The sequence below is a fragment of the Oncorhynchus mykiss genome, chromosome 21 (genome assembly GCF_013265735.2).
Source record: "Oncorhynchus mykiss isolate Arlee chromosome 21, USDA_OmykA_1.1, whole genome shotgun sequence".
Taxonomy (NCBI): domain Eukaryota; kingdom Metazoa; phylum Chordata; class Actinopteri; order Salmoniformes; family Salmonidae; genus Oncorhynchus; species Oncorhynchus mykiss.
In genome coordinates this window covers 16,259,132-16,284,916 of record NC_048585.1, presented here as the reverse complement: position 1 = coordinate 16,284,916, position 25,785 = coordinate 16,259,132, and the positions used below count along the sequence as shown (strand labels likewise).

Here is a 25,785-nt window from a genome sequence, read left to right as displayed (position 1 = left end):
TTTGTGCAGAAGAGGTTCACAATCATGGGAGTCATTTGTATCAGCTGTGACCAAATGTTTTGATTTGGTTTGTTATGATTTACTCAATTGAGTTTTTATCTTTTATGGAGAATAGTGTTTACTGTTTTGCCTACCATTTGTGTTGTGTTTGAAAGCAATGAGAAATGACTTAGTTTTGTACAAAGTAATATTTTTTTGCTCATTAGGTTATGTTGGAGATCAAGTGGACCCGGTTTCATTAAAAGTGTGTTACTAATCGAGAAGAACTGTCACTGTTTTTTTCTTAATTTTTTAAAATGTGCTTTAACTTTCTTTCATTGTAGTAAAACAATCTACATTAATCTCTTTAGATTGAACTTTAAGGTAGACATTTTTGAAAAAAGTTAAGGGGGTGTAGACTTTCTATAGGCACCATAAGAAATGTAACCCACTGTATCCTGGAGTGTCCTGGATTTACGTTTACTATGTTACGTCTACCCCTGAGTCTAGGTTGGAGGGATGTAGAACTATGGTAGTTAAAGAGGGGGAGAGAAAGAAAGAGATTCAATGGATTTTGCCCAGTACACTTGCAAGGTGTCCAAGAAGATCCAGCAGGACAAGGAGAGAGGAGATGAGGAAGGGGTAGCATGGTCCATTCGGGTTGGATGTACCAAAATAAGTGACCACAAAGGGCGATGGGAACCGGACAGGGATTTCACACAAGACCGCTGTTGTGTAGGGAGAGAGCGGCGGACATCTAGGTGATGCATGCGGGGTCAGTGATGCACCAAGACGAGTCTGGTGGATTCCAGCAACCCGCCGCTGCAGAGAGCGAAGCCCGCTAGCTTACCGCCGGCCGAGATGGCGCATGGATAGCGGATCCCTTCATACTACAAAACATGACCAAGCGTTTATAACAAAACCGGCAGTTTGGGAGCTAAACTAAGGAATTCGATGCTTGCACTAGCAGGAAGAATTACAAACCCGCATTTCCATTGAGACTCCGAGGCTTCTGGATGAGAAAGGATGCCATCTCCATAAAACCTATCATACATAGCTAACGGAGAGGGCCAGCTTGCGTTTTTTCCACCATACTAGATTGGTTTGAGTAGGCCGGTTGTGATTCGTGAACCACAAGCTGTAACGATGTTGGTGAGATGCCACCGGAGCAAGCTGTCGGTGTGGGCCGTTCTCTGTGTGCTCGTGTTATGCTGGCTCTACATTTTCCCAGTGTACAGACTCCGGAGCGACAAGGAGATAGTTGATGAAGTGCTGCGGCAGGGACAAGTATGGCAGAGGAACCAGACGGACATCGATCTGTTCAGGTGGGTTTTCACTCATTTCAAAACATTAGGCCTATGCGATTTGGCCCTCATAAATAATTCATAGCAATATTAACATTCTACAATATAGCAGAACATTATTACATGATTGTGTCCAAGTAGCCTAACATCTCCTACAGTCTATTTATGCACATAACAAGACAATACATAGGCTAATTATAATAATAATGTTTATTAAATGGAAAAAGAGGAATGGAAATGGTGAAAAGAAAATCTATCACGATCAAGATGAATTTCCAGGGCACAACAGTTACGGTATGGTAGGCCCATTTGTTGTATCTAGTCGCATTCTCACGAGAATATGACGGGATTCGTAGGCTAATGCACTGAGGAAAGCAGATTAGGGAAATGCGCAGAACGTGGCACCTGCACGGAAAGGCACAGAGACGCGTTTTATGATGGTGCAAGAGGGAATTAGAATAATTGAATAGGATCGCTATGGTTCAGCACGTTTGGAGTTGAAAAGGTTGCCCCCCAATTCGAAGCTGTGTGTGTGTGTCCATGGAAACGACAGAAATGCAACTGAATTGATGGTGCTGAATCTAGGACAAAGTAACCATCAACAACCAGCCTTTTTCCATTTTCCATTTCCACACTTCCACGCTTCAAATTCGCCAATTGACGCCCACAGTTGGACTGAAGATGATATTATTTATCATATCTGTGCAGACTCCTAATTTATTCCAAATGCATTTCCACTACTCAGGCTCCCCCACAGTAGGCCTACTGTCGATGCAGACAGGATTTATGAAGCATGTATGAATGTGTCATTGTGTTAAAATAGCATGCATGACACTTGGACACTGTATCAATTGAGACAGTTGTCTCATGATCTGAATTATAGTTGACAGTGCCCACTCCGCAATGAGTGTTTATTTAATCAATAGAGAATGCTCAAATTACATGTGGCCCAGAGTCCCGGACTGGTAACTATAATTCAGATCAAGAGACCGTCTCAATTTATACACTGTCTGAGTGTCACTCAATGACAAATTCTCTTCTCATTTTGACTGTCTATTTATAGCTCAGGGTTAAACGTTTCCCATATTTACCACAGATCTTGGTTCAGCTTACCCTCCCCAAATCCCAAACTCACACATAAGTGATGACACCCTAAATTGACATTAGATCAGTGTTGAGATACAACATCATCCTACTTCCTCTCTCGTTACAGGAAGCTGCTTTCAGAGTGCTGTGACCCAAGGAGAATGTTTGCGGTGACCAAGCAGAATTCACCTATGGGGAAGGTCCTGTGGTACGATGGAGAGTTTTACCACTCACACACAGTCAACAATGAGACCTACTCTCTCTTTGTGCAGGTAGGCCTCTACTCTGGTCCTGGAGGCCAGCAGTGTACAGGCTTTTGTTCCAGCCCAACTCTAACACACCTAAAAACACAATAATATATTTGTGTGTGTGTTTGTATGTGTTTGTGTCTGTGATCACACTTGCATGGTCACTGATGGTAGTGTAGAGAATTTGTGCATTGTCCATATGTGGAATTGAACTCCAAACCCCCTGACCCCAATAAAAACACACCAACCATAGTCTGTGTTAATGGTCAACACTCTTTTAAGATTTTAACAAGGGCAGGTTCTCTACAGTAACTTGCTTCACAATGATGGCCATAAATATATGTAACAACTTAATGAGTTTTTCACCACCTTCCCTTTCACCCAAGCTCAACGGTGAAATCCCCACGCTATCACCCTTTTCACAGGTCTCCAAGATAACATCATTACAATCTCACTAAAACACTAAGTGAACAATATACACGTTGAACTGAGAAGTGAGTCTAACCTTTGCAACATACACTGTAAAACATGTGACACGTCGATAACCTAACTAACTGGAGTGCTTCTAGTGCTTAGAAATTGATGTGACTTTCAATGCCTTTTATTCAGATCAGTGTTAGTAATGTCTGTCACCTTACCTACATTTCAGCACAACTGAAAAGGGCCCGGCTTCCTGATAGCGATGGCTAACGAGTGTTTTAACGATGCATCTTTCCTGCAACGGACGAAGATGTAACATGCGTTTCCTAAAACACCACTCAGAGAGAACGGTTGCTAAGGGCGTCGTTGGAGCATGTGTCGATTGATACTGATAAGATCTTAATAAAGGGAGCGCTGCTCTCGGATCAGCTTTCTCCATTCAAATCTTTCCTTAACATTATAATTTTTTCACAATACTGACGACAGATCAGCTCCTACAGAGATATTACCACCTATGGCTGCAAATGTTGAGGCGGCTTATTCTAATGCTTACCCAATAACCCAACTAGGCCATAACTGAAGGCTGAGGAGAACTAGGCAATAACTGAAGGCTGAAGAGAACTAGGCCATAACTGAAGGCTGAGGAGAACTAGGCCATAACTGAAGGCTGAGGAGAACTAGGCCATAACTGAAGGCTGAGGAGAACTAGGCCATAACTGAAGGCTGAGGAGAACTAGGCCATAACTGAAGGCTGAGGAGGACTAGGCCATAACTGAAGGCTGAGGAGAACTAGGCCATAACTGAAGGCTGAGGAGAACTAGGCCATAACTAAAGGCTGAGGAGAACTAGGCCATAACTGAAGGCTGAGGAGAACTAGGCCATAACTAAAGGCTGAGGAGAACTAGGCCATAACTGAAGGCTGAGGAGAACTAGGCCATAACTGAAGGCTGAGGAGAACTAGGCCATAACTAAAGGCTGAGGAGAACTAGGCCATAACTAAAGGCTGAGGAGAACTAGGCCATAACTGAAGGCTGAGGAGAACTAGGCCATAACTGAAGGCCTTATGACATGTATAGTATGTGGTCATAAAGGGTTTACTTTGAATTATTATTTATTTATATATTAGGATCCCCTATTATTATTAGTTATTACATTACATTTATTTATTTACACTTTTTAATTGAGGATCCTAATAAATCAAATAAATCATAATTAAAAGTAAACCCTTTATAACCACATACCATACATTTCATACATTGTGGTATGAAATCTGGCTCATGGGCCACATCAGACCTGCAAGTCACAATAAATACATTAAATAAATAACTCATCCTTGGGTCCAAACAAAATACATAATATACATCATATACATAATACTACATAAAACTACATAACACTGCATAATATACATAATACTACATAAAACTACATAACACTACATAATACTACATAAAACTACATAACACTGCATAACACTACATAATACTACATAACACTACATAATACTGCATAAAACTACATAACACTGTATAGCATTACATAATACTACATACACTACATAATACTACATAACACTACATAATACTACATAACATTACATAATACTGCATCATCTCCTGCCTCTGCCTCACGCTTCAGAAGCAGGAGATGGCTCCTGCCCTATAAGCCCTTCCTACATAATACAATACATAATACAATACAAAATATATAAAAATGGCTGTCTCTTCACACTCCTCGTTGTTCCGTAAGGTGTCCTTTTATACGTTTTTATGCTAGCTTGAGTTACCTGGGGTGGCAGAGAGTTCCATGTCGTCATGTCTATATTTAATACGGTGTTTCCCAGCCTCTGTACTGGACCTGGGGACTGTGAAAACCTCAGATTGCATGTATTGTGTTGTACCGATGAGTGTCCGAACTGTGTGACAACTGCTTGAACAGACAGTTTGCTACCGACAAACACATCAACACATCACATAAAGACCAATCGTGATGCAGTCAATCTCTCCTCAACTCTGAGCCAGGAGAGACTGACATGCATGTTACTGACATTCACTCTCTGTGTACATCTAAGTGAGATACCTGCTGCTTTGTTCTGGACCAACTGCTATTGACTTACAGTGGGGTAAAAAAGTATTTAGTCAGCCACCAATTGTGCAAGTTCTCCCACTTAAAAAGATGAGAGAGGCCTGTAATTATCATCATAGGTACACTTCAACTATGACAGACTAAATGAGAAAAAAAATCCAGAAAATCACATTGTAGAATTTTTTATGAATTTATTTGCAAATTATGGTGGAAAATAAGTATTTGGTCACCTACAAACAAGCAAGATTTCTGGCTCTCACAGACCTGTAACTTCTTCTTCTTCTTCTTCTTTCTTTCTTCCTCTGTCCTCCACTCGTTACCTGTATTAATGGCACCTGTTTGAACTTGTTATCAGTATAAAAGACACCTGTCCACAACTTCAAACAGTCACACTCCAAACTCCACTATGGCCAAGACCAAAGAGCTGTCAAAGGACACCAGAAACAAAATTGTAGACCTGCACCAGGCTGGGAAGGCTGAATCTGCAATAGGTAAGCAGATTAGTTTGAAGAAATCAACTGTGGGAGCAATTATTAGGAAATGGAAGACATACAATACCACTGATAATCTCCCTCGATCTGGGGCTCCACGCAAGATCTCACCCCGTGGGGTCAAAATGATCACAAGAACGGTGAGCAAAAATCCCAGAACCACACGGGGGGGACCTAGTGAATGACCTGCAGAGAGCTGGGACCAAAGTAACAAAGCCTACCATCAGTAACACACTACGCCGCCAGGGACTCAAATCCTGCAGTGCCAGACGTGTCCCCCTGCTTAAGCCAGTACATGTCCAGGCCCGTCTGAAGTTTGCTAGAGAGCATTTGGATGATCCAGAAGAAGATTGGGAGAATGTCATATGGTCAGATGAAACCAAAATAGAACCTTTTGGTAAAAACTCAACTCGTCGTGTTTGGAGGACAAAGAATGCTGAGTTGTTGAAAGTCTGTGTTGCCCAGCCCCAAAACATCACTGCTCTAGAGGAGATCTGCATGGAGGAATGGGCCAAAATACCAGCAACAGTGTGTGAAAACTTTGTGAAGACTTACAGAAAACGTTTGACCTCTGTCATTGCCAACAAAGGGTATATAACAAAGTATTGAGATAAACTTTTGTTATTGACCAAATACTTATTTTCCACCATAATTTGCTAATAAATTCATTAAAAATCCTACAATGTGATTTTCTCGATTTTTTTTCTCATTTTGTCTGTCATAGTTGAAGTGTACCTATGATGAAAATTACAGGCCTCTCTTATCTTTTTAAGTGGGAGAGCTTGCACAATTGGTGGCTGACGAAATACTTTTTTGCCCCACTGTACCCCACTCTTCGCCGCACATGACCACATAACTGGGCAGTAGTCACCGCAGCAGGCCGTTTGCCTCTTGGTAGGCCGTCATTGTAAATAAGAATTAGTTCTTACTTGACTTGACTAGTTCAATAAAGGTTCAGTAAAAATAACTAACTAAATGAGTCCAGATGCGACAGAACTAGGACCTGTCTGGTCCACTGAGATGTCCAGAAAGCACAACCACAGACCTCTTCTCATTTCAGCAACCATTGAGTCTATATGTTTTGACCATGACAGCTTGCTATCTAGGGTTACATCCAGCAGTTTAGTCTCCTCAACTTGCTCAATTGACACATTTTTTTCAAAAATAGATCTAGATGAGGTTTAGGGTTGAGTGAGTGATTTGTCCGAAAAGATACTGATCACCAGCCTATCGCTAGTTAACCCATTGTAAAACTGACTGGAGCTCTATGGGGGTCAGTTATTTATTTTACTGTCATAGCCGACGTGTATACTGTTGAGTCATCAGTGTACATAGACACACAGGCCTTATTCAAGGTCATCAACCTAGTGTAACAGTAAACCAGTAAGGGGGAAATGTCAATAGTCTGTGGTTTCCTCTCCTTGTCTCCTCTCCTTCAATCTGCACTGGTCTGAAAAGAGTCGAGAGGTGAAAATCTGTTTAGTTGAAGGAGTGGAGACACGGTAGAGGAATCTATTTTAGATGATTGAGATACCCCCTAAATTACTCAGAAGGGTATAGGAAACTTAAAAATGCTTCATCTATCTAGAGACTAAAGAAGGGAACAGATTGTGCTGTTAGGAAATGATTTGTCATAGGTCACGAGCCCCGGGGAACATGGGAATATGACACCCTGAATGCAAGCTGTGGGATTCGAGATGGATGCCACTTCATCATGACAGAGAGGACATAAAGGAGGATGTGAAAACCCTCATTGGAGATTGGATCAGATAACCGGAGATATTCAGTCCTCAAAATGTGGAGAAAAACACAGATGGGTTGTCAAATTGTGGCCCTCATCAGATATATCCATTAGCCTGTATAGGCCTACATGTTTTTTGCCAGGTGGTGTGTGTCTGTGTGTGTGCATGTGTCTGTGTGTGTGTGTGCGTGTGTCTGTGTGTGTGTGTGTTCTAAGCAGAACATTGAGAGTAATAATGAAAGAAATGTTGGACTCTTCCTCTTTCATTTGTATCTGTCCCTCTGGTTACTAACAACAGGCCATCCCTTGTTACTCAGAGCAGAACATGCAGTATGACCCCCCCCCCCCCCCCCCCCCCCCCCCCCCCCCCGTTGCAGGTGTTAATGGTTTCAAGGAGAGGTGGAAAAAGCTACTGTGCGTCCCAGCCCCCAGGACTGTTGATGCATGGCCTGCTTGCCCACTACTACCTAGCCCTGAGAAAACACTAGTGTGACAAGACAACTGTTGTTGTTATTCTAGGTAGGGACAATGTGTGTGTATCTGTAGAGGGGGGTGTAGGTGTGTGTGTGTTAAGGCAAGTGTCTGGATGTGTGTGTGGTGTGTCTTGTGTGATTGTATGTGTGTGTGCTGTATTTTGAGTGGGAGAAGATAAGGAGGAATAGAGAGAAAACAATTCCACTGCAGAGGGAGAGAGAAACGGCAGCATTTTAGCTACAGTGCCTTGCGAAAGTATTCGGCCCCCTTGAACTTTGCGACCTTTTGCCACATTTCAGGCTTCAAACATAAAGATATAAAACTGTATTTTTTTGTGAAGAATCAACAACAAGTGGGACAAAATCATGAAGGGGAACGACATTTATTGGATATTTCAAACTTTTTTAACAGATCAAAAACTGAAAAATTGGGCGTGCAAAATTATTCAGCCCCTTTACTTTCAGTGCAGCAAACTCTCTCCAGAAGTTCAGTGAGGATCTCTGAATGATCCAATGTTGACCTAAATGACTAATGATGATAAATACAATCCACCTGTGTGTAATCAAGTCTCCGTATAAATGCACCTGCACTGTGATAGTCTCAGAGGTCCGTTAAAAGCGCAGAGAGCATCATGAAGAACAAGGAACACACCAGGCAGGTCCGAGATACTGTTGTGAAGAAGTTTAAAGCCGGATTTGGATACAAAAATATTTCCCAAGCTTTAAACATCCCAAGGAGCACTGTGCAAGTGATAATATTGAAATGGAAGGAGTATCAGACCACTGCAAATCTACCAAGACCTGGCCGTCCCTCTAAACTTTCAGCTCATACAAGGAGAAGACTGATCAGAGACGCAGCCAAGAGGCCCATGATCACTCTGGATGAACTGCAGAGATCTACAGCTGAGGTGGGAGACTCTGTCCATAGGACAACAATCAGTCGTATATTGCACAAATCTGGCCTTTATGGAAGAGTGGCAAGAAGAAAGCCATTTCTTAAAGATATCCATAAAAAGTGTCGTTTAAAGTTTGCCACAAGCCACCTGGGAGACACACCAAACATGTGGAAGAAGGTGCTCTGGTCAGATGAAACCAAAATTGAACTTTTTGGCAACAATGCAAAACGTTATGTTTGGCGTAAAAGCAACACAGCTGAACACACCATCCCCACTGTCAAACATGGTGGTGGCAGCATCATGGTTTGGGCCTGCTTTTCTTCAGCAGGGAGAGGGAAGATGGTTAAAATTGATGGGAAGATGGATGGAGCCAAATACAGGACCATTCTGGAAGAAAACCTGATGGAGTCTGCAAAAGACCTGAGACTGGGACGGAGATTTGTCTTCCAACAAGACAATGATCCAAAACATAAAGCAAAATCTACAATGGAATGGTTCAAAAATTAACATATCCAGGTGTTAGAATGGCCAAGTCAAAGTCCAGACCTGAATCCAATCGAGAATCTGTGGAAAGAACTGAAAACTGCTGTTCACAAATGCTCTCCATCCAACCTCACTGAGCTCGAGCTGTTTTGCAAGGAGGAATGGGAAAAAATGTCAGTCTCTCGATGTGCAAAACTGATAGAGACATACCCCAAGCGACTTACAGCTGTAATCGCAGCAAAAGGTGGCGCTACAAAGTATTAATTTAAGGGGGCTGAATAATTTTGCACGCCCAATTTTTCAGTTTTTGATTTGTTAACAAAGTTTGAAATATCCAATAAATGTCGTTCCACTTCATGATTGTGTCCCACTTGTTGTTGATTCTTCACAAAAAAATACAGTTTTATATCTTTATGTTTGAAGCCTGAAATGTGGCAAAAGGTCGCAAAGTTCAAGGGGGCCGAATACCTTCGCAAGGCACTGTACATAACCAAAAAGACATTTCCAGAAAAACAACAATCTACAGCCTAGGATATTCATTCATTACACATATATGTACTGTACATTCATGTGACTCAATGCTACACTCTTAGAGAAAAGGGTTCCAAAAGGGTTCTTCAGAAGTCCCCATAGGAGAACCCTTTTTGGGTTGAAGTGTGAAGAGGAGGTGAAGTGTGTGTGTAATTTGTGCCATAAGGTCATGGTTCGTTATCTACACCAAGTCCACAGACAGAAGAGGAGAGGAAGTAGGGAATCAACTCAAACACAAAGTTTCTTAATACATATTGGGTTACAAATGTTACCATATAGGAAGATGTGAAGATATTTTGAATTCCTTCTACATTGTTTTCAGTTCCCTAAAAAGGGATAGAGTCAGTTACTTGCGTTCTCTTTTGTTCCTCGCTCTATCCCTCTCTTGCTCCCACTCCTCTCTCATTCGCTCAGATATGCCATCCTTAAAAAAAAATCTCTCTCTGTCTCTCACACCCTAATGTTCTCCATCTCCCCTTCTCTTCCTCAACCCCCTCTCCCCCTCCTCTCTCTTTCTCTCTGTATCTCCCCCCACACACTCCTGATTGAGCTCTGCTGAACCTATTTGGGGTCATGGTGATCACTCATTTATCTTTTTCTCCATGGCTACCCACTGGACATGAACGTCATCTCAACGTTGTCACGTTCGTCGTATGAATCGGACCAAGGCACAGCGTCGTATGAATCGGACCAAGGCACAGCGTTGTATGAATTGGACCAAGGCACAGCGTTGTATGAATCGGACCAAGGCACAGCGTCGTATGAATCGGACCAAGGCACAGCGTGGTATGAATCAGACCAAGGCACAGAGTCGTATGAATCGGACCAAGGCACAGCGTTGTATGAATCGGACCAAGGCACAGCGTCGTATGAATCGGACCAAGGCACAGCGTCGTATGAATCGGACCAAGGCACAGCGTCGTATGAATCGGACCAAGGCACAGCGTCGTATGAATCGGACCAAGGCACAGCGTCGTATGAATCGGACCAAGGCACAGCGTCGTATGAATCGGACCAAGGCACAGCGTTGTATGAATCGGACCAAGGCACAGCGTCGTATGAATCGGACCAAGGCACAGCGACGTATGAATCGGACCAAGGCTCAGCGTCGTATGAATCGGACCAAGGCACAGCGTTGTATGAATCGGACCAAGGCACAGCGTCGTATGAATCGGACCAAGGCACAGCGTCGTATGAATCGGATCAAGGCACAGCGTCGTATGAATCGGACCAAGGCACAGCGTCGTATGAATCGGACCAAGGCTCAGCGTCGTATGAATCGGACCAAGGCACAGCGTTGTATGAATCGGACCAAGGCACAGCGTCGTATGAATCGGACCAAGGCACAGCGTCGTATGAATCGGACCAAGGCACAGCGTCGTATGAATCGGACCAAGGCACAGCGTGGTATGAATCGGACCAAGGCACAGCGTCGTATGAATCGGACCAAGGCACAGCGTCGTATGAATCGGACCAAGGCACAGCGTCGTATGAATCGGACCAAGGCACAGCGTCGTATGAATCGGACCAAGGCACAGCGTCGTATGAATCGGACCAAGGCACAGCGTGGTATGAATCGGACCAAGGCACAGCGTCGTATGAATCGGACCAAGGCACAGCGTCGTATGCGTACATTCTTTATTATTATAAGAATGAACACTGAACAAACTAACCAAAATAACAAAATGACACGTGAAGCTATACAAATGAGTGCTGACAGGCAACTACACATAGACAAGATCTGAAAAACACCAAAGGGAAATGGCTACCTAAATATGATCCCAATCAGAGACAATGATAAACAGCTGCCTCTGATTGGGAACCATATCAGGCCACCATAGACATACACATCACCTAGACCTACAAAAACCCTAGACATACAAAAAACCCTAGACAATACAAAAACTAGCGTACCCACCCTAGTCACACCCTGACCTAACCAAAATATAAAGAAAACAGAGATATCTCAGGTCAGGGCGTGACAAAGGTCTAGTTTTGATATACATTTGGTTGAGATGTAAACTAACGTCAATTCAATGTGAAGTCAACAAACATGTCATTTGATTTAGGATAAAAGTTGGTGGTACGGGGGGGTGGGGTCTCTGGTCGTTGTGGGGGATTGGGAGGAATGTAAGGGGAGACTCAGGGGATGGGTGGGTGGGAGGGGGACTGGTAAGCAACCTCGGTTGCTAGGTGGGATGGAAAGGGGTGGGAGCCATGCTTTCTTCCGGTCGGGGAGAGGGGCTTTTATTGTGTGTGGGTGTGTGTCAGTCTCCCTACTAGTAAAGGTTGCCTTGACACCATCTAATGTACCTGTTTATGACTGAGGCATTGACGTTACAGCAATCCTCTTGACTTGACGTGGAGAGAGAGGGATCCAGAGAGTGTGTGTGCGTGTCACTGTGCGCTGGCGTGTAAGTCCTGTGAGATCTGTGTGCTGTGTTTGCAGAGCATGTGAGTGAGTGTGTGTCAAGTGCGTGTTTGTGTACCCTATCCTCCCACGTCCTAACCACCAGTGGCTACTCACCCACACACACATTATACACAAGGACAGCTCTAGACAGCACTGTATAATCACTGCCTGACAAAAATAGAGCCTGAAGCAGGGAAGAGGAGGCAAACACTCACATACTCACTCACTCACTCACTCACTCACTCACTCACTCACTCACACACACACACTCAAGTATTCATACACTATTTGCCTACTTTTTCCCTGTGCATGAATGTTATAAACTCATAAACCCTCTCTGTTGAGCGATGTCTCTCTCTCTCTCTCTCTCTCTCTCTCTCTCTCTCTCTCTCTCTCTCTCTTTTGACATGGACACACACACTTGGGTTGTCATGAGTAGGACTAACTTTTCTGTCTCAGGCGGAGCACTAATTGCAGGTCTGGGCATAGAGAGCGAGCCATGCCTGACCAGAACTGGCAGTGCCACCAAGCTCATGGGCACAGCAAAACAGAGCCCTTCTGACCACGCAGTGAAGCGTTGGCATCACCGTCCATTGGAGGAATGTGTCATTTAGGAGTTGGCTGATTAATGGAGAAGCTTTGTTAGCTTTGATCACATAGAAAGGGCTTTTAGGCTTTTAGGCTGTGATCGCTTCTGCCCTGGTCAGTAGTGCTCATCATCTCTCATCCTCTCATTTGTTTGGTTAAAAATGTGTTGTTTTTTAAAGTATGGCCTGTTTTTTTTTTAACCGTCTTGGTCTGTGTGTTGGTCTGTGTTTTGGTCTGTGTGTTGGTCTGTGTGTTGGTCTGTGTTTTGGTCTGTGTGTTGGTCTGTGTGTTGGTCTGTGCGTTGGTCTGTGTGTTGGTCTGTGTTTTGGTCTGTGTTTTGGTCTGTGTGTTGGTCTGTGTTTTGGCCTTTGTTTTGGCCCGTGTTTTGGCCTTTGTTTTGTTCTGTGTTTTGGCTTGTGCTAGCCCTACTCTCATCTCATAATACTTCTCTCAGTGAGATATAATACAAATATAACTAATGTTTGGATCACATGTGTTACAATGATATGGAGTGATATGTTCCCAGAACTGTGAGCTGGCCATTGTTCTCCTCTAGCTGGCTCAGCCCCTTTCATGGTTCACCAGACACCCTGGGGGGAACACAGAGGGGGGGGGGGGGGGGGGTAGAGAAATAGGAGGATGAGGGGGTCTAGTCCTCCACTCCAAAGGGAATAATGAGAGCATTTGTTTCTCTCAGGACTCTGTTCATCGCTGGCACCGGCTCAAGCAGGGCGCAGACTCACAGCAACAGGCCAAACGAATAGAAAGGATTTGCCTCAAGAGGCACCCATAGACACCCCATTCACTGGCCAACACTGGCCATGCTTAGGCCCTTATGGTCGGCCTGTAATGGAGGTTGAGAAGAGAGTACCCAGCTCTCCGTCTGGGAACCTTCCCAGGACTTTTAGTTCACATTCCTAGTACGTTCTAAATGTATAAAGTGCATTTGTTTATTTACTTTACATGCATCCAAATTTAACTCATCACAAGAACTGGTCAAAATATTATAGCAATGGAAAATAAGTGAATGTCCTCTGTCCACTCAATGTTTGCTGTCTGTCTGTAGCAAACTGTGAGCAGACATGTATTGCTTTATACTTTTTTAGGAAAGTAGTCAACATTTACAGTACATTCAGAAACCATTCAGACCCCTTGACTTTTTCATTCACAATAAATCCATGATTTATTTTAGACAGGTCTAAAGAAGCATTAAATGAAGAAAATGTAGACTATTTCAGAAGAACAGAATAGCATATTCTGAGTTGTCCTTATGTTAGGTCCTGATCTGGATATGCCATTTGGCTGTGGGCTACATTAGTTAATTTAGCAGACCAGATTTGCTTAAAATTCCATTATTTTAAATTATTTTATAGTATGAAGAATACAATTGAACAAAGCTGAATAAAGTAGGAAGGATATTTTCTCCCAGCGATTTGAGTGTTGCACATGCGGCTATTCTGTGTTGAGCGGTTAACATAGAAATAGGTATCCTATATGCTTCATTTAGAGTTATTCATGTAAATTGTTCTACAAACGTTGGGCTATATGTTTTGATTTTTATTTTTAATACATTGTAAGGCTGCATGATGCGACTTGAAAGGCATGTTTTTTGCTCAGGTTGCACACACTTTATCAGTTTCTCTTTCACAATTTGACAAACACTTGATAATGCCTCGAATTTCACAGCGGCATCCCCTTTGTGTGGTCACAAATGTGTCATAATGCACCCTAAAAAAGTCCATGCCTTTTGCGGCCAGTGGCTGCTGTGCTCTTGGCACGGAGTGCTGCGTTGTGCCCTTCCCCCTGAGTGCTGCATTGTGCCCTTCCCCCTGAGTGCTGCGTTGTGCCCTTCCCCCTGAGTGCTGCGTTGTGTCCTTCCCGTGAGTGCTGCGTTGTGCCCTTCCCCCTGAGTGTTGCGTTGTGCCCTTCCCCCTGAGTGCTGCGTTGTGTCCTTTCCCCTGAGTGTTGCGTTGTGCCCTTCCCCCTGAGTGCTGCGTTGTGTCCTTCCCCCTGAGTGCTGCGCGCTCCAAAGCACCTCTCACGCACATTGCTCTCTATCACGTGATCGAGTGTTTCTCACAGGTTACAAGTGAAGACAGAAATATCTGGGGCGCAATTGCCCGAGTCCTTATCCAATTCCAAGGTCCATATTGAAGATATTGGAAGAACTGTTCACATTTACTTTTCGTCTGCCAACAAGATGAGTAGGCCTAACAAACAGCAAAAGCATTAGCCTATGTCAATCTACTATCCCTCATAGTACAAAATTCGACCTATTCTGTGTGAGAAAGAAATATTCCAAACATAGTCTGGGACGGTTGTGGGATGCGATAGATCCCAAATTAATACAACCACTAGCATAAAAAAAAACGTTTTCACGCAATATGGTTGACTAAACAGATCAGAGCGTTATTCACACATGGTAGTAGGATATAAGCATAAAAGTTCCATTAGCGGAAAACACCATTATCAAAAGTGCCCGCAAATGTGATTATGCATGTAATTATTTTATTATATTTGGTGTATTTTTATGGTGAAAATTATCTTCCCCAAACTTCAAACTCACTCGCTGCTTATGTATGCCAGTTAGGCTCGACACCCCTTGCAAACCGGATTAATGTGCTTCATTTTAAGAAGTTATTTGGCCACTTTAGTTGTGATACTCACATATAGGCCCAAGAGCTAGGCTACACGAGGTGTGCGACTATGATCACTTTTTTTTAACAAAAAGTTTGTTTCTTATGCTGGGCATCATTCACAAGTGATAATATATCATTCACAAGTGATAGGCTAATATTGTCACCCATCAGACTATTCTTGATTTAATCTTGTCTTTACATATACTAAATAATATGTGTGAAATGTATTTTGATTTAGAATGGACCATTATCATGCACCTGTCTCCAAACAGGGGCAGCGGGGAAAATACATATCATCTATACACTTAAAAACTTCTTAGGGCTGCAATCCCGTTAACGGGATGATATGACAACAGCCAGTGAAAGTGCAGGGCGCCAAATTAAAAACAACAGAAATCTCATAATTAAATTATCCAAACGCTAGTGCAGGTCGAGCATTACTTCGGACAAAAACTTCAAAAAGTTATATTACAGGTCGAAGACACACTTCAAACTAAGTATAGAATCAATCATTAGGATGTTTTTATCATAAATCTTCAATAAAGTTCCAACCGGATAATTCCTTTGTGTTTAGAGGAGCAGGTCGATATCATGTGGAATGCGCATGACCAGGAAATGGCTCTCTGCCAGTAACCTGACTCATTCAGCTCTTATTCAGTCCCACAACACAGTAGAAGCCACATTAAAGTTTCTAAAGACTGTTGACATCTAGTGGAAGCCTTAGGAAGTACAACTTCATTCATGTCCCACTGTGAATTCAATAGGGCCTGAGCTGAAAATCGACCAACCTCAGATTTCTCACTTCCTGTTTGGATTTCTTCTCAGGTATTTGCCTGCCAAATGAGTTCTGTTATACTCACAGACATCATTCAAACAGTTTTAGAAACTTCAGATTGCTATCCAATACTAATAATAATATGCATATGAGACTGAGGAGCAGGCCGTTTACTCTGGGCACCTCTTCCCCAAACTTCCGAGCTTCCAAGCTACTCAATACTGCCCCTGCAGCCGTTAAATAGCATGGTTCATTTTCATGCCAGCCAGGTAGGCTATACACATTTTTTGGGTACATTTTAACCCCCTTTTTCGCAATGTCCCATCGCTGCAACTCCCGTATGGATTTGGAAGAGGCGAAGGTCGAGAGCCATGCGCCCTCCGAAACATAACCTTGCCAAGCAGCACTGCTTCTTGACACACTGCTCACTTAAACCGAAAGCCAGCCGCAAGTGTCGGAGGAAACACCGTACAACTGGCGACCGAAGTCAACGTGCATGCGCCCTGCCCGCCACAAGGATTTGCAAGAGTGTGATGGGACAATTATATCCCAGCCGGCCAAACCCTCCCCTAACGATGCTGGGCTGCGACACAGCCCGGGATTGAACACGGGTCTGTAGTGATGCCTCAAGCACTGCAATGCAGTGCCTTAGACCTCTGCGCCACTTGGGAGGCTTCCTGTTGTAGAGAGAAGCAATGTGCTTAATATTAGGAAAGTTGAGAAATAAATATAGTAGGCCTAGCCTACAGAAAGCTGATGGGATCCTCCTCTTTTTAATAGAGGCCATCACTCTGTTTTCTCACGCAATTGCATAGCCGAAAGAAATGTTGCGCAACATGAGCTCATGGACTTTTTATTTAACCTTTATTTAACTAGGCACGTCAGTTAAGAAAAAAATATTATTTACAATGACGGACTCTCATTAAGTGTTTGATTCGATTTTCGATTACATTTGATGTCAGAGTGATTAGAGGGACAATAGAGTGCTGAGTACCAGGCAGTTAGTAAGTCTGGTAGGCTAATAATGACCATCAGCAGCATCAAAGCTTGGAGAAGCCTAATTACCATGACTAAACGGTCACGTGGAATTTGACTGCCTTCATGACTCGTGACTGCCGGTGTGATGGTAATATGGTCGTTGCAGCAGCCCTATCTATCCCTCTCACCTCATTTGACTTGTCGTTACCGTTGTCTTTGATTGTTCACAAACGTTTCAGGCCAGTCCACTTCAGGATGTGTGTGTGTACGTGTGTATGTTTACCCACTTCATGACACTCACTTCCCTCTTGTTTACCAGGAGACACCTCTTCAGCGTCCCCTCAAAAAGTGTTCAGTGGTGGGCAATGGAGGGGTCCTGAAGCACAGCGGCTGTGGGAAGGACATTGACCAGGCTGACTTTGTCATGCGGTAAGAGAGGGGCTGTTCGCTCCAGTGCCCGTCCAAATATGATTTGGCCATCCTGCGCTCGCCGGGGCCAGAAAGAGCAGCCAAAGAACATCAGCCATCAGAATTAATGAGAACAGGTGTCATATCTGAGAGAGAGGGAGAGAGAGAGAGAGAGAGAGGTGTCATAAGAAATGCCTGGGTTTTGAAGGGGGCAGATTAAGTCAGTTTGGCTCTGGAGCCTTGAGAACTAACAACAGAGGGTCTGATTTAGTTGACTAGACTAGTTCTACTTTGGATCACTGTTGTCCCCCCCATCTCAGGCATGCCTGGCTGGCTTAAACCAGGCTTAAACCAGGCTTGAAACTGGGAAAGGCAAGACTGAAATAATAACTTTGGAGCTCCAACTCCATCCAAAGCCTATAGGCTCACTGGCTGCCTGACTGGAAGTTTGCACTAGAGAAATGTTGTGTTCATTCAATGCAGATAAAACTATTTTCTAAGTTATAATTTTGTTACAACTTTAGTATCACAATGTGTTAACATTAAATGGTTAAGAAAAGGCAAGACAAAAAGCTAAAAGCTAATTCCATTCTGAAAGAAAAACATGAATAACCACTATCTGCAATCCTGACCAAGTTGTCAAATAGTGAAAGATTTATGGACACTGTAAAGTCACTATCAGTATATTAATACACATGTGTACTTGTGTTTTTCGTATCTAGGTGCAACCTTCCACCACTGTCTAGGGAGTATGTTGAGGATGTGGGGACCAGAACCAACCTGGTGACAGCCAACCCCAGCATCATTGAGAAGAGGTACACTCCTTTCCTTTCAAAACTGCTGTTGACTGTGAAATGTATGGGTGTGTGGGACAGCATCCAAGTCTTCTCCTTTTCAGTCCTCTCCCTCTTTCTCTCCATCCTTTCTCTCTACTACTCTGTTTCCCATTCTCTCCCCGCCCTATCTCTCTCACTCTCTTATTCTCTCCTGCTATCTCTCCTCTCCAGTTATCTCTCTCTCTTTCCCTTTCTCTTTCCCTCTCTCTTTCTCTCCTACCATCTCTCCTCTCCAGCTCTCTCTCCCACTCTTATTCTCTCCTGCGATCTCTCCCTCTCTTATTCTCTCCTGCGATCTCTCCCTCTCTCTTTCTCTACTGCTTTCTCTCCTACCAAGGTCTCTGTCTTCTCTCCCTCTCTGTCTTCTCTCCCTCTCTATATTCTCTCCCTCTCTCTTTCTCTACTGCTTTCTCTCCTACCAAGGTCTCTGTCTTCTCTCCCTCTCTGTCTTCTCTCCCTCTCTATATTCTCTCCCTCTCCCTTTCTTTCTCCCTCTCATGATGTCTACTGTCAGTTCCAGATGTTACATCCTAAGAGCTTTGTCTGTTGTCTTGTCCTAGCAGCAGCTTCCCTCCTCCAGATTGGTGTTTTATAGAGGAGCCATGATCCAGAGCCAAAACGTGTGTGTGTGTGTGTGGTCTTGTTCTTCTATCGTTGTGGGGACCTGAAATCCCCAAATGGCCCCCACAAGGATAGTACAACAAGGAATATTCTCCCTCATGGGGACTATTTTAAGCTTAGGGGTTAAGTTTAGGGTTAGGGTAACAATTTGGGTAAGAATTGGGGTTAGGGTTAAGGGTTAGGTTTAGGTTTTATGAATGGACATACATTTTAGGTCCCCACAAGGAGACAAGAACAAGTTTGTGTGTGTGTGTGTTTGAACAGAGCCTCTTTGTGTCTGTTTAGAATGCTACTCTGTGCTGCTGAAATGTGTTCCCATTTTCAGCAATGCGTTTCCTCTCAGTGTGTTTCTGAACCACGTTGTTGCCAACACACCCCCTGCTGCTTCCCATCATCTCATCTCTGTGCATTTAAAGATTGACATCTCGTGACATTATCATTGGATGTTGGCACAACCTCACTCTTGTCCTCAAGACATTTTGTTGATATTTTGAAGCTCAATCACGGTGAGGGCAGGTAGGCTGTACTGTATATTGTTTACATTTGGGTTGATTCGAAATGCAATGCAGTACAATTGAATCCCCGCCTCCACAAGCCACTACACCGACACCTATAAACCGGCTAGATTATGAACAACACATACAGTATGACATATCCCGAGAGCACATATCCATAATACCATAGTCCATAAATACCCATGGAATGAGGACGCCAATTCTATCAGAACTCTATAGATACTTCCAGAACCCATTTCACATGACATCCACAGTAGATTTAGCCTGGAATGCATGACCAGATCAAATAGATTTACCAAAACAATCACCCTCTGTGACCATAGTGTGTGTGTGTGTGTGTGTGTGTGTGTGTGTGTGTGTGTGTGTGTGTGTGTGTGTGTGTGTGTGTGTGTGTGTGTGTCTGTACATCCACGTGGCTCTACTGGCATAGAGTTTAGAATTCCAAAGGCAACATTTGCATGGATAAACAGCAAGTGGTAGTTACCGTAGAAATATAATGACTACAACAGGGAAAGCCCCCTCTGACCATAGCAATGCAGATGTCGCTCCACCATTTCCTGGTGGTAAAATGTTCGAATGTGTAAATGTTCTAATAGTTTGGCCTAATTTCAGTTTGTGACAAAACAAGTCATTGTGTAGAGAATCATTGTACCATCTAAACCGCTGTGAAATAAATATTATTTAAATTACCAAAAATATTGTATTTTCAGCTGTTTGAAGCTGGTGCACTAAACCAAAAGAAAAAGACGCAAAAACTAAACTTAAGAATGGAAAGTATAGAAATAGGGCACATAGAGCTGGTCTTCCGCTTCTTAGACTTGCTTTCAATGAGAATTACAGATCTATAACACATTTCTATGTGAATTTGATCAGGTCTACCAAAAACGTACATATTGTAGCTTTAGCTGTACACTCATGGGTACACCAATATGACCTCCGGTCCACTGTCATGGAACGTTGACTGGGGCTGTCCATTCTATAGGTTCTATTTCTATGGTACTCACACATTCTCATCTCTATCTCTCTCTCTCCCTACTCAGGTTTCAGAACCTTCTTTGGTCGCGGAAAAGCTTTGTGGAGAGCATGAAGGCCTACGGCTCCAGCTACATTTACATGCCAGCCTTCTCCATGAAGCCGGGCACCGACCCCTCCCTGCGGGCACACTACGCCCTTGCCGACACCTCGTCCAACCTCACCATGCTGTTTGCCAACCCCGAGTTTCTCAGGACCGTGGGAAAGTTCTGGAAGGGTCGCGGAGTGCATGCCAAGCGCCTGTCCACAGGCCTCTTCCTGGTCAGCCTGGCGCTGGGGCTGTGTGAGGAGGTGACGGCCTACGGCTTCTGGCCATTCAGCGTTGGGCTCGACGAGCAGCCCGTCAGCCACCACTACTACGATAACGTGCTGCCGTTCAGCGGGTTCCACGCCATGCCTGAGGAGTTTGTCCAGCTCTGGCAGTTGCACAAGAGCGGCACACTGCGTATGAGGGTGGGACACTGCCCACCTCGGGAAGGGGCTATATAAGACTCAAGGGACCCTCCCCTAATAAATCTTCCCTTCCTTTCGCTTACAACCCACCAGCCCCCTGCGATCGTCCCCAGCAAACCACCCGCAAACTACCACCTCTTTCTTCACCATTAGCATGAGAATGTAACCCATGGTTACCCACCCAGCCGAGAAAGCCCCCACACACCCCCTCTCTCTATCCTGTCCTCCATCCACTCTCACTATGTGTGTGTTTGTGTGCGTGCGTGTGTGTTTGTGTGTGTGTGTGCGTGAGTGCAGAGAGGAGGTCTACTAACGGTCTCAGCTGGGTCTGGAGGATTCTTTGTGTTTTGACTACTCAATGTGACATAGGGAGCAGCTGGGCCCAATGCCCCCACTGAGTCTTTGTTAAACAGAGACAGAAGGAACAATCCTAACCAAGAGGTTTTCATAGAAGTCTTAAGAGAACAGACTGAAAGACTAGAAACACAGAAGGAAAAAGGAAAGGAGGAAGCAAGATGTCCTGGTACCTAGGTCTCCTGGTACTAGGCTATGGGTGTCCTGGTACCTAGATGTCCTGGTACTAGGCTATGAGTGTCCTGGTACCTAGGTGTCCTGGTACTAGGCTATGAGTGTCCTGGTACCTAGATGTCCTGGTACTAGGCTATGAGTGTCCTGGTACCTAGGTGTCCTGGTACTAGGCTATGAGTGTCCTGGTACCTAGATGTCCTGGTACTAGACTATGAGTGTCCTGGTACCTAGATGTCCTGGTACTAGGCTATGAGTGTCCTGGTACCTAGGTGTCCTGGTACTAGGCTATGAGTGTCCTGGTACCAAGGTGTCCTGGTACTAGACTATGAGTGTCCTGGTACCAAGGTGTCCTGGTACTAGACTATGAGTGTCCTGGTACCAAGGTGTCCTGGTACCTAGGTGTCCTGGTACTAGGCTATGAGTGTCCTGGTACCTAGATGTCCTGGTACTAGGCTATGAGTGTCCTGGTACCTAGGTGTCCTGGTACTAGGCTATGAGTGTCCTGGTACCTAGGTGTCCTGGTACTAGGCTATGAGTGTCCTGGTACCTAGGTGTCCTGGTACTAGGCTATGCGTGTCCTGGTACCTAGATGTCCTGGTACTAGGCTATGAGTGTCCTGGTACCAAGGTGTCCTGGTACTAGACTATGAGTGTCCTGGTACCTAGATGTCCTGGTACTAGACTATGAGTGTCCTGGTACCTAGATGTCCTGGTACTAGGCTATGAGTGTCTTGGTACCTAGGTGTCCTGGTACTAGGCTATGAGTGTCCTGGTACCAAGGTGTCCTGGTACTAGACTATGAGTGTCCTGGTACCAAGGTGTCCTGGTACTAGGCTTGTATGAGAGCAGACTAAAAGGGAGAATGAAAGATGTCTTGGTACCTTGCTCGTTCGAAGGAGTTTGTTATTTTTTGTCTTGAACAACAACCCTTCACGGACATCTTAAGCAACCAATCAGCATTGAGGTTCAAAGTAGGATCCAATAGAAAAGGAGAGTGAAGCACGATATCGAGCTCCTAGAATGTTCCATTTTACAGCCAAGCTGAACAGATCCCTGTTCACTAAAAGGGAAGTCAAGAACATTGCAGTGTTTGATAAATATCTGTATGTTATTTATATTTGTTAATCATGACTTTAATTATACATGTTTTTCATTTGATATAGGTTGATGTTCTACGTTGATTTAGTAATGTTACGATTGAGAGCTGAGTATGTATTTAAATCTTTTCACAAAAATCCACTGCAGAGAAAAAGATGTGAGCTTTACAAATCATGACCTCATCTGTGTGTGTTCATCGAGAGGTTGTGGCCTTGAAGGTTCACCCCCCGTTCACGCTACGAGTGCTTATTGGTATGGTCCACTTACAAACACACTCCATTGACAAGCTACCATATCTTTCACTCTTGACTGAGTGATGACAACACGGCATGTTTCTGTTCAGGTGCCGGACACCTGTTCACATTGAACTTGAACATTCATACTCTTCTTCATCACCATCGTCATCGTCCTCACCATCATCAGTGTGCGTCTGAATGTCAGGTCAGTGACCTGAACTTTGCTGTCCTGCATTTATTTCTAGGTGTTTTTTTTATGTCATTCATAACAGGGATTATGGGATCCTGTAACAGGGATTATTGGGATCAATTCCATTTAAACTCGGTCAATTCAGGAAGTAAACTGATATTCCAATTGAAATGGAATTGACTCCAACCCTGATCCGTATACACATACAAGGGAATGAACATATGATGTGTAGTAGGTGCTAGTTCTTCTGTCCTTCTGTCATCATCACCAAACAGTTGAGACAGTGGAAGAGGGCTGGCCCTTTAGGTTTTACATGGACTCCTGTCTTGAATTTTGTTATGATACGTTTAAATGTTGTTACTGTCATTGATATTTTGGTTGTGCAAATGTGACCAGTACCAAATCATGTCATGGGCCCATCTAGGTCCGCATGGGTCTTGCACGGAGTCTAGCACCAACACTGAAACAACATTTAAACAACGTTTGGACTAACCTACAGGTACAGAACAGCTCATGTGAATTATGAGGTTTCTTCAAACCCATATCTACTGTATAATGAAAGGTTTTTGTGCCTTCAGAATTCACCAAGGCAAAGGGAAATGCTAGACATTACTGTATGCTGTCTTTAGAATGACATTTTCCCTTGTGCCCCTTTTGAAGCTGATTTCCACAATCACAATGTGACACTGCGACATCACAGAATAATATAGTACTACAGTAGAGAGGATCATATCGGGAGGTGGTAATACAGTAGTATGAATTATTTGAGCCATTTGAATGTTTGAAGTATTTCAAGTGTGCATCTGAAATGGCACCCTAATCCCTATGTAGTGTATTACTTGTGATCATAACCCATAGGGTGCACTACATCTGGAATAGGGTACCATTTCTGACAGTACCAAGTCAAAATGACCCCCTTGACCTCTATATGAAAACCATTTGACTAAGGAAACAAGTCCAGAGTCTTAGATTGAGCTGGTTGTTGTTGGACCAAGTCAGTTAATGTTAAACCAAACCTGTTTAAAGTCTCTTCATTGCCAGTCTTGATGAAAACTTGTGCTCTCTTCCAACCAGGAATTGAACTGTTGATCATTTTTAAAAACGAATGTGATTAAATTGATGACACGTATTTGCACCTTCGGGCCCACTTTATTTGGATAGTCTGGATAGTCCATCTGTAGATGGTCTTACTTACTATCAACAAACTATCTGTTGAGAAGCAACTGATTGCTAAGGTTAGGGTAAAGGTTAGGGCTAGGGTAAAGGTTAGGGCTAGGGTAAAGGTTAGGGCTAGGGTAAAGGTTAGGGCCAGGGTAAAGGTTAGGGCTAGGGTAAAGGTTAGGGCTAGGGTAAAGGTTAGGGCTAGGGTAAGGCTTACTAGATAGTTAGTTGACATGTTATCCAAATAAAGTGTTCTCACCGTCTGGTTCCTCTGCCCAGTATTGTGAATGAGAAATATTTCACTGTGTCATTTGCAGTAAGCATGACTGTGACTCTGTATGTGTTTTGGGGTTCTGACTTTCAAACTCATTCTGTCCATTATTTTGTGAAGCGCCATATTGGGTTGATTATGCCCCAAAATAAATAGCGCAAATTGTACCTCAATATCGGTTTTGCTGGCAATCCCTTTTAGCCTTAGTATGGGTACCAGTCATTTGCCAAAGGACAGAAGTGGCAAGGAGTGGAATGTTAGCTAACAATACTGGTACTCAGTCTATATTAGCCTACTCTGGGGTTGAATTGTGACGTAATGCAAACACAATGTGACGTTCTCAGCTACACAGTGTGTGTGAGCGAATCCTACTTACTGTGTCATGAATAAGATGACGTCTAGTTAACGAGGGCTTCTGCACAGTGCTACTTTGAATCTTTCCTACGTATATTTAGATGTGTTTTTAGTGTATGCCATTACCAGGTTCATTTGGACAATAGATATAAATGTGTTTTCTTTGCTTTGCCTTGAATTTGTTTTGGAAAAATACTTTGGAAAGGAAAAAAAGCAGTGAGGTTTTTACATTATTAAACTGTTAATGTGTATTCAAACCTTGTGTCAATCACCTTACGTCAGCTCAATGCTGTTTTTGGCGAGAGTACCCTGCCTGAGCATGTTCGAATACAGGAAGTCAAAATGAAGGACTGAAATGTGTTTTATGTGCCACCTGGACTATGCCAAGAAAATCATTGCATCCAAATAAGAGGTAAACACTGGTATCCAATAAAGAAGGGGATAATATTGAATCACTACCACTCTTGTGTTTTGTTTTCACTCTTCTTTGTTCTCAAATGATTCCATTGTCTTTTAATTCAATGGGGCTATGGTCCCCTTCACTTACAGATGGGCAACATCTGTTATCGTAGCTAATGGTCATTAGTTAACCAGCACATTTAATTGATTGATGAAACGCAGATGGGTGCCATTAACCCATTGTGCCTCAGAAAGCCTATTGTAGTATAGCCTTGTGCAAACCATCCTGATCGCATGAGCTTACTACAAGGATAGCAAAACAGAACGGAAACTCGCAAAATCTAGATGGTTCGTACGAGGATAATTGTGATTGGGCCTGCTGTTCAACTCAAGGCAAGCCTATGGGAGAAGGGCGTGTACAACTACTAAACTATTTTGCGAAGGATCTTTTCATTTGCCTTGTCATTGCGTGATATGGGTAATTCCATGTAACTGAATTACCCTGAGACTCTGACGTTTCACTTTAGAATGTAGTATGCCAAACAAAAAACATG

The 25,785-nt window shown here is 43.6% G+C and overlaps 1 protein-coding gene across 6 annotated transcripts; it reads left to right on the top strand.

Annotated features, from left to right (window-relative positions):
- The first annotated feature begins 569 nt into the window (after positions 1–569).
- On the top strand, positions 570–25,288 carry LOC118936578 (alpha-N-acetylneuraminide alpha-2,8-sialyltransferase-like). 6 transcript variants are annotated; one of them, XM_036957094.1, is made up of 8 exons: positions 570–1,304; positions 2,497–2,641; positions 17,450–17,559; positions 18,261–18,353; positions 20,551–21,526; positions 21,603–21,830; positions 21,923–24,293; positions 24,366–25,288. In XM_036957094.1, the coding sequence occupies exons 1-5, from the start codon at positions 1,126–1,128 to the stop codon at positions 21,029–21,031; spliced, it is 1,008 nt and encodes a 335-aa protein (XP_036812989.1). In that variant the 5' UTR covers positions 570–1,125; the 3' UTR covers positions 21,032–21,526; positions 21,603–21,830; positions 21,923–24,293; positions 24,366–25,288. The 6 variants fall into 6 exon arrangements, with proteins under 6 accessions (XP_036812989.1, XP_036812988.1, XP_036812986.1 ...); XM_036957093.1 differs by having other exon boundaries at positions 21,565–21,830; XM_036957091.1 differs by having other exon boundaries at positions 20,551–21,662; positions 21,907–24,293.
- The last annotated feature ends 497 nt before the right edge of the window (positions 25,289–25,785 follow it).

Excerpts from the sequence above, each read along its gene's own strand:
- LOC118936578 (XM_036957094.1), top strand. The coding sequence starts at position 1,126 with ATGTTGGTGAGATGCCACCGGAGCAAGCTGTCGGTGTGGGCCGTTCTC. Across the intron at positions 2,642-17,449 it reads CCTACTCTCTCTTTGTGCAG|GAGACACCTCTTCAGCGTCC; the intron begins GTAGGCCTCTAC and ends CTTGTTTACCAG. Across the intron at positions 18,354-20,550 it reads CCCAGCATCATTGAGAAGAG|GTTTCAGAACCTTCTTTGGT; the intron begins GTACACTCCTTT and ends CTCCCTACTCAG.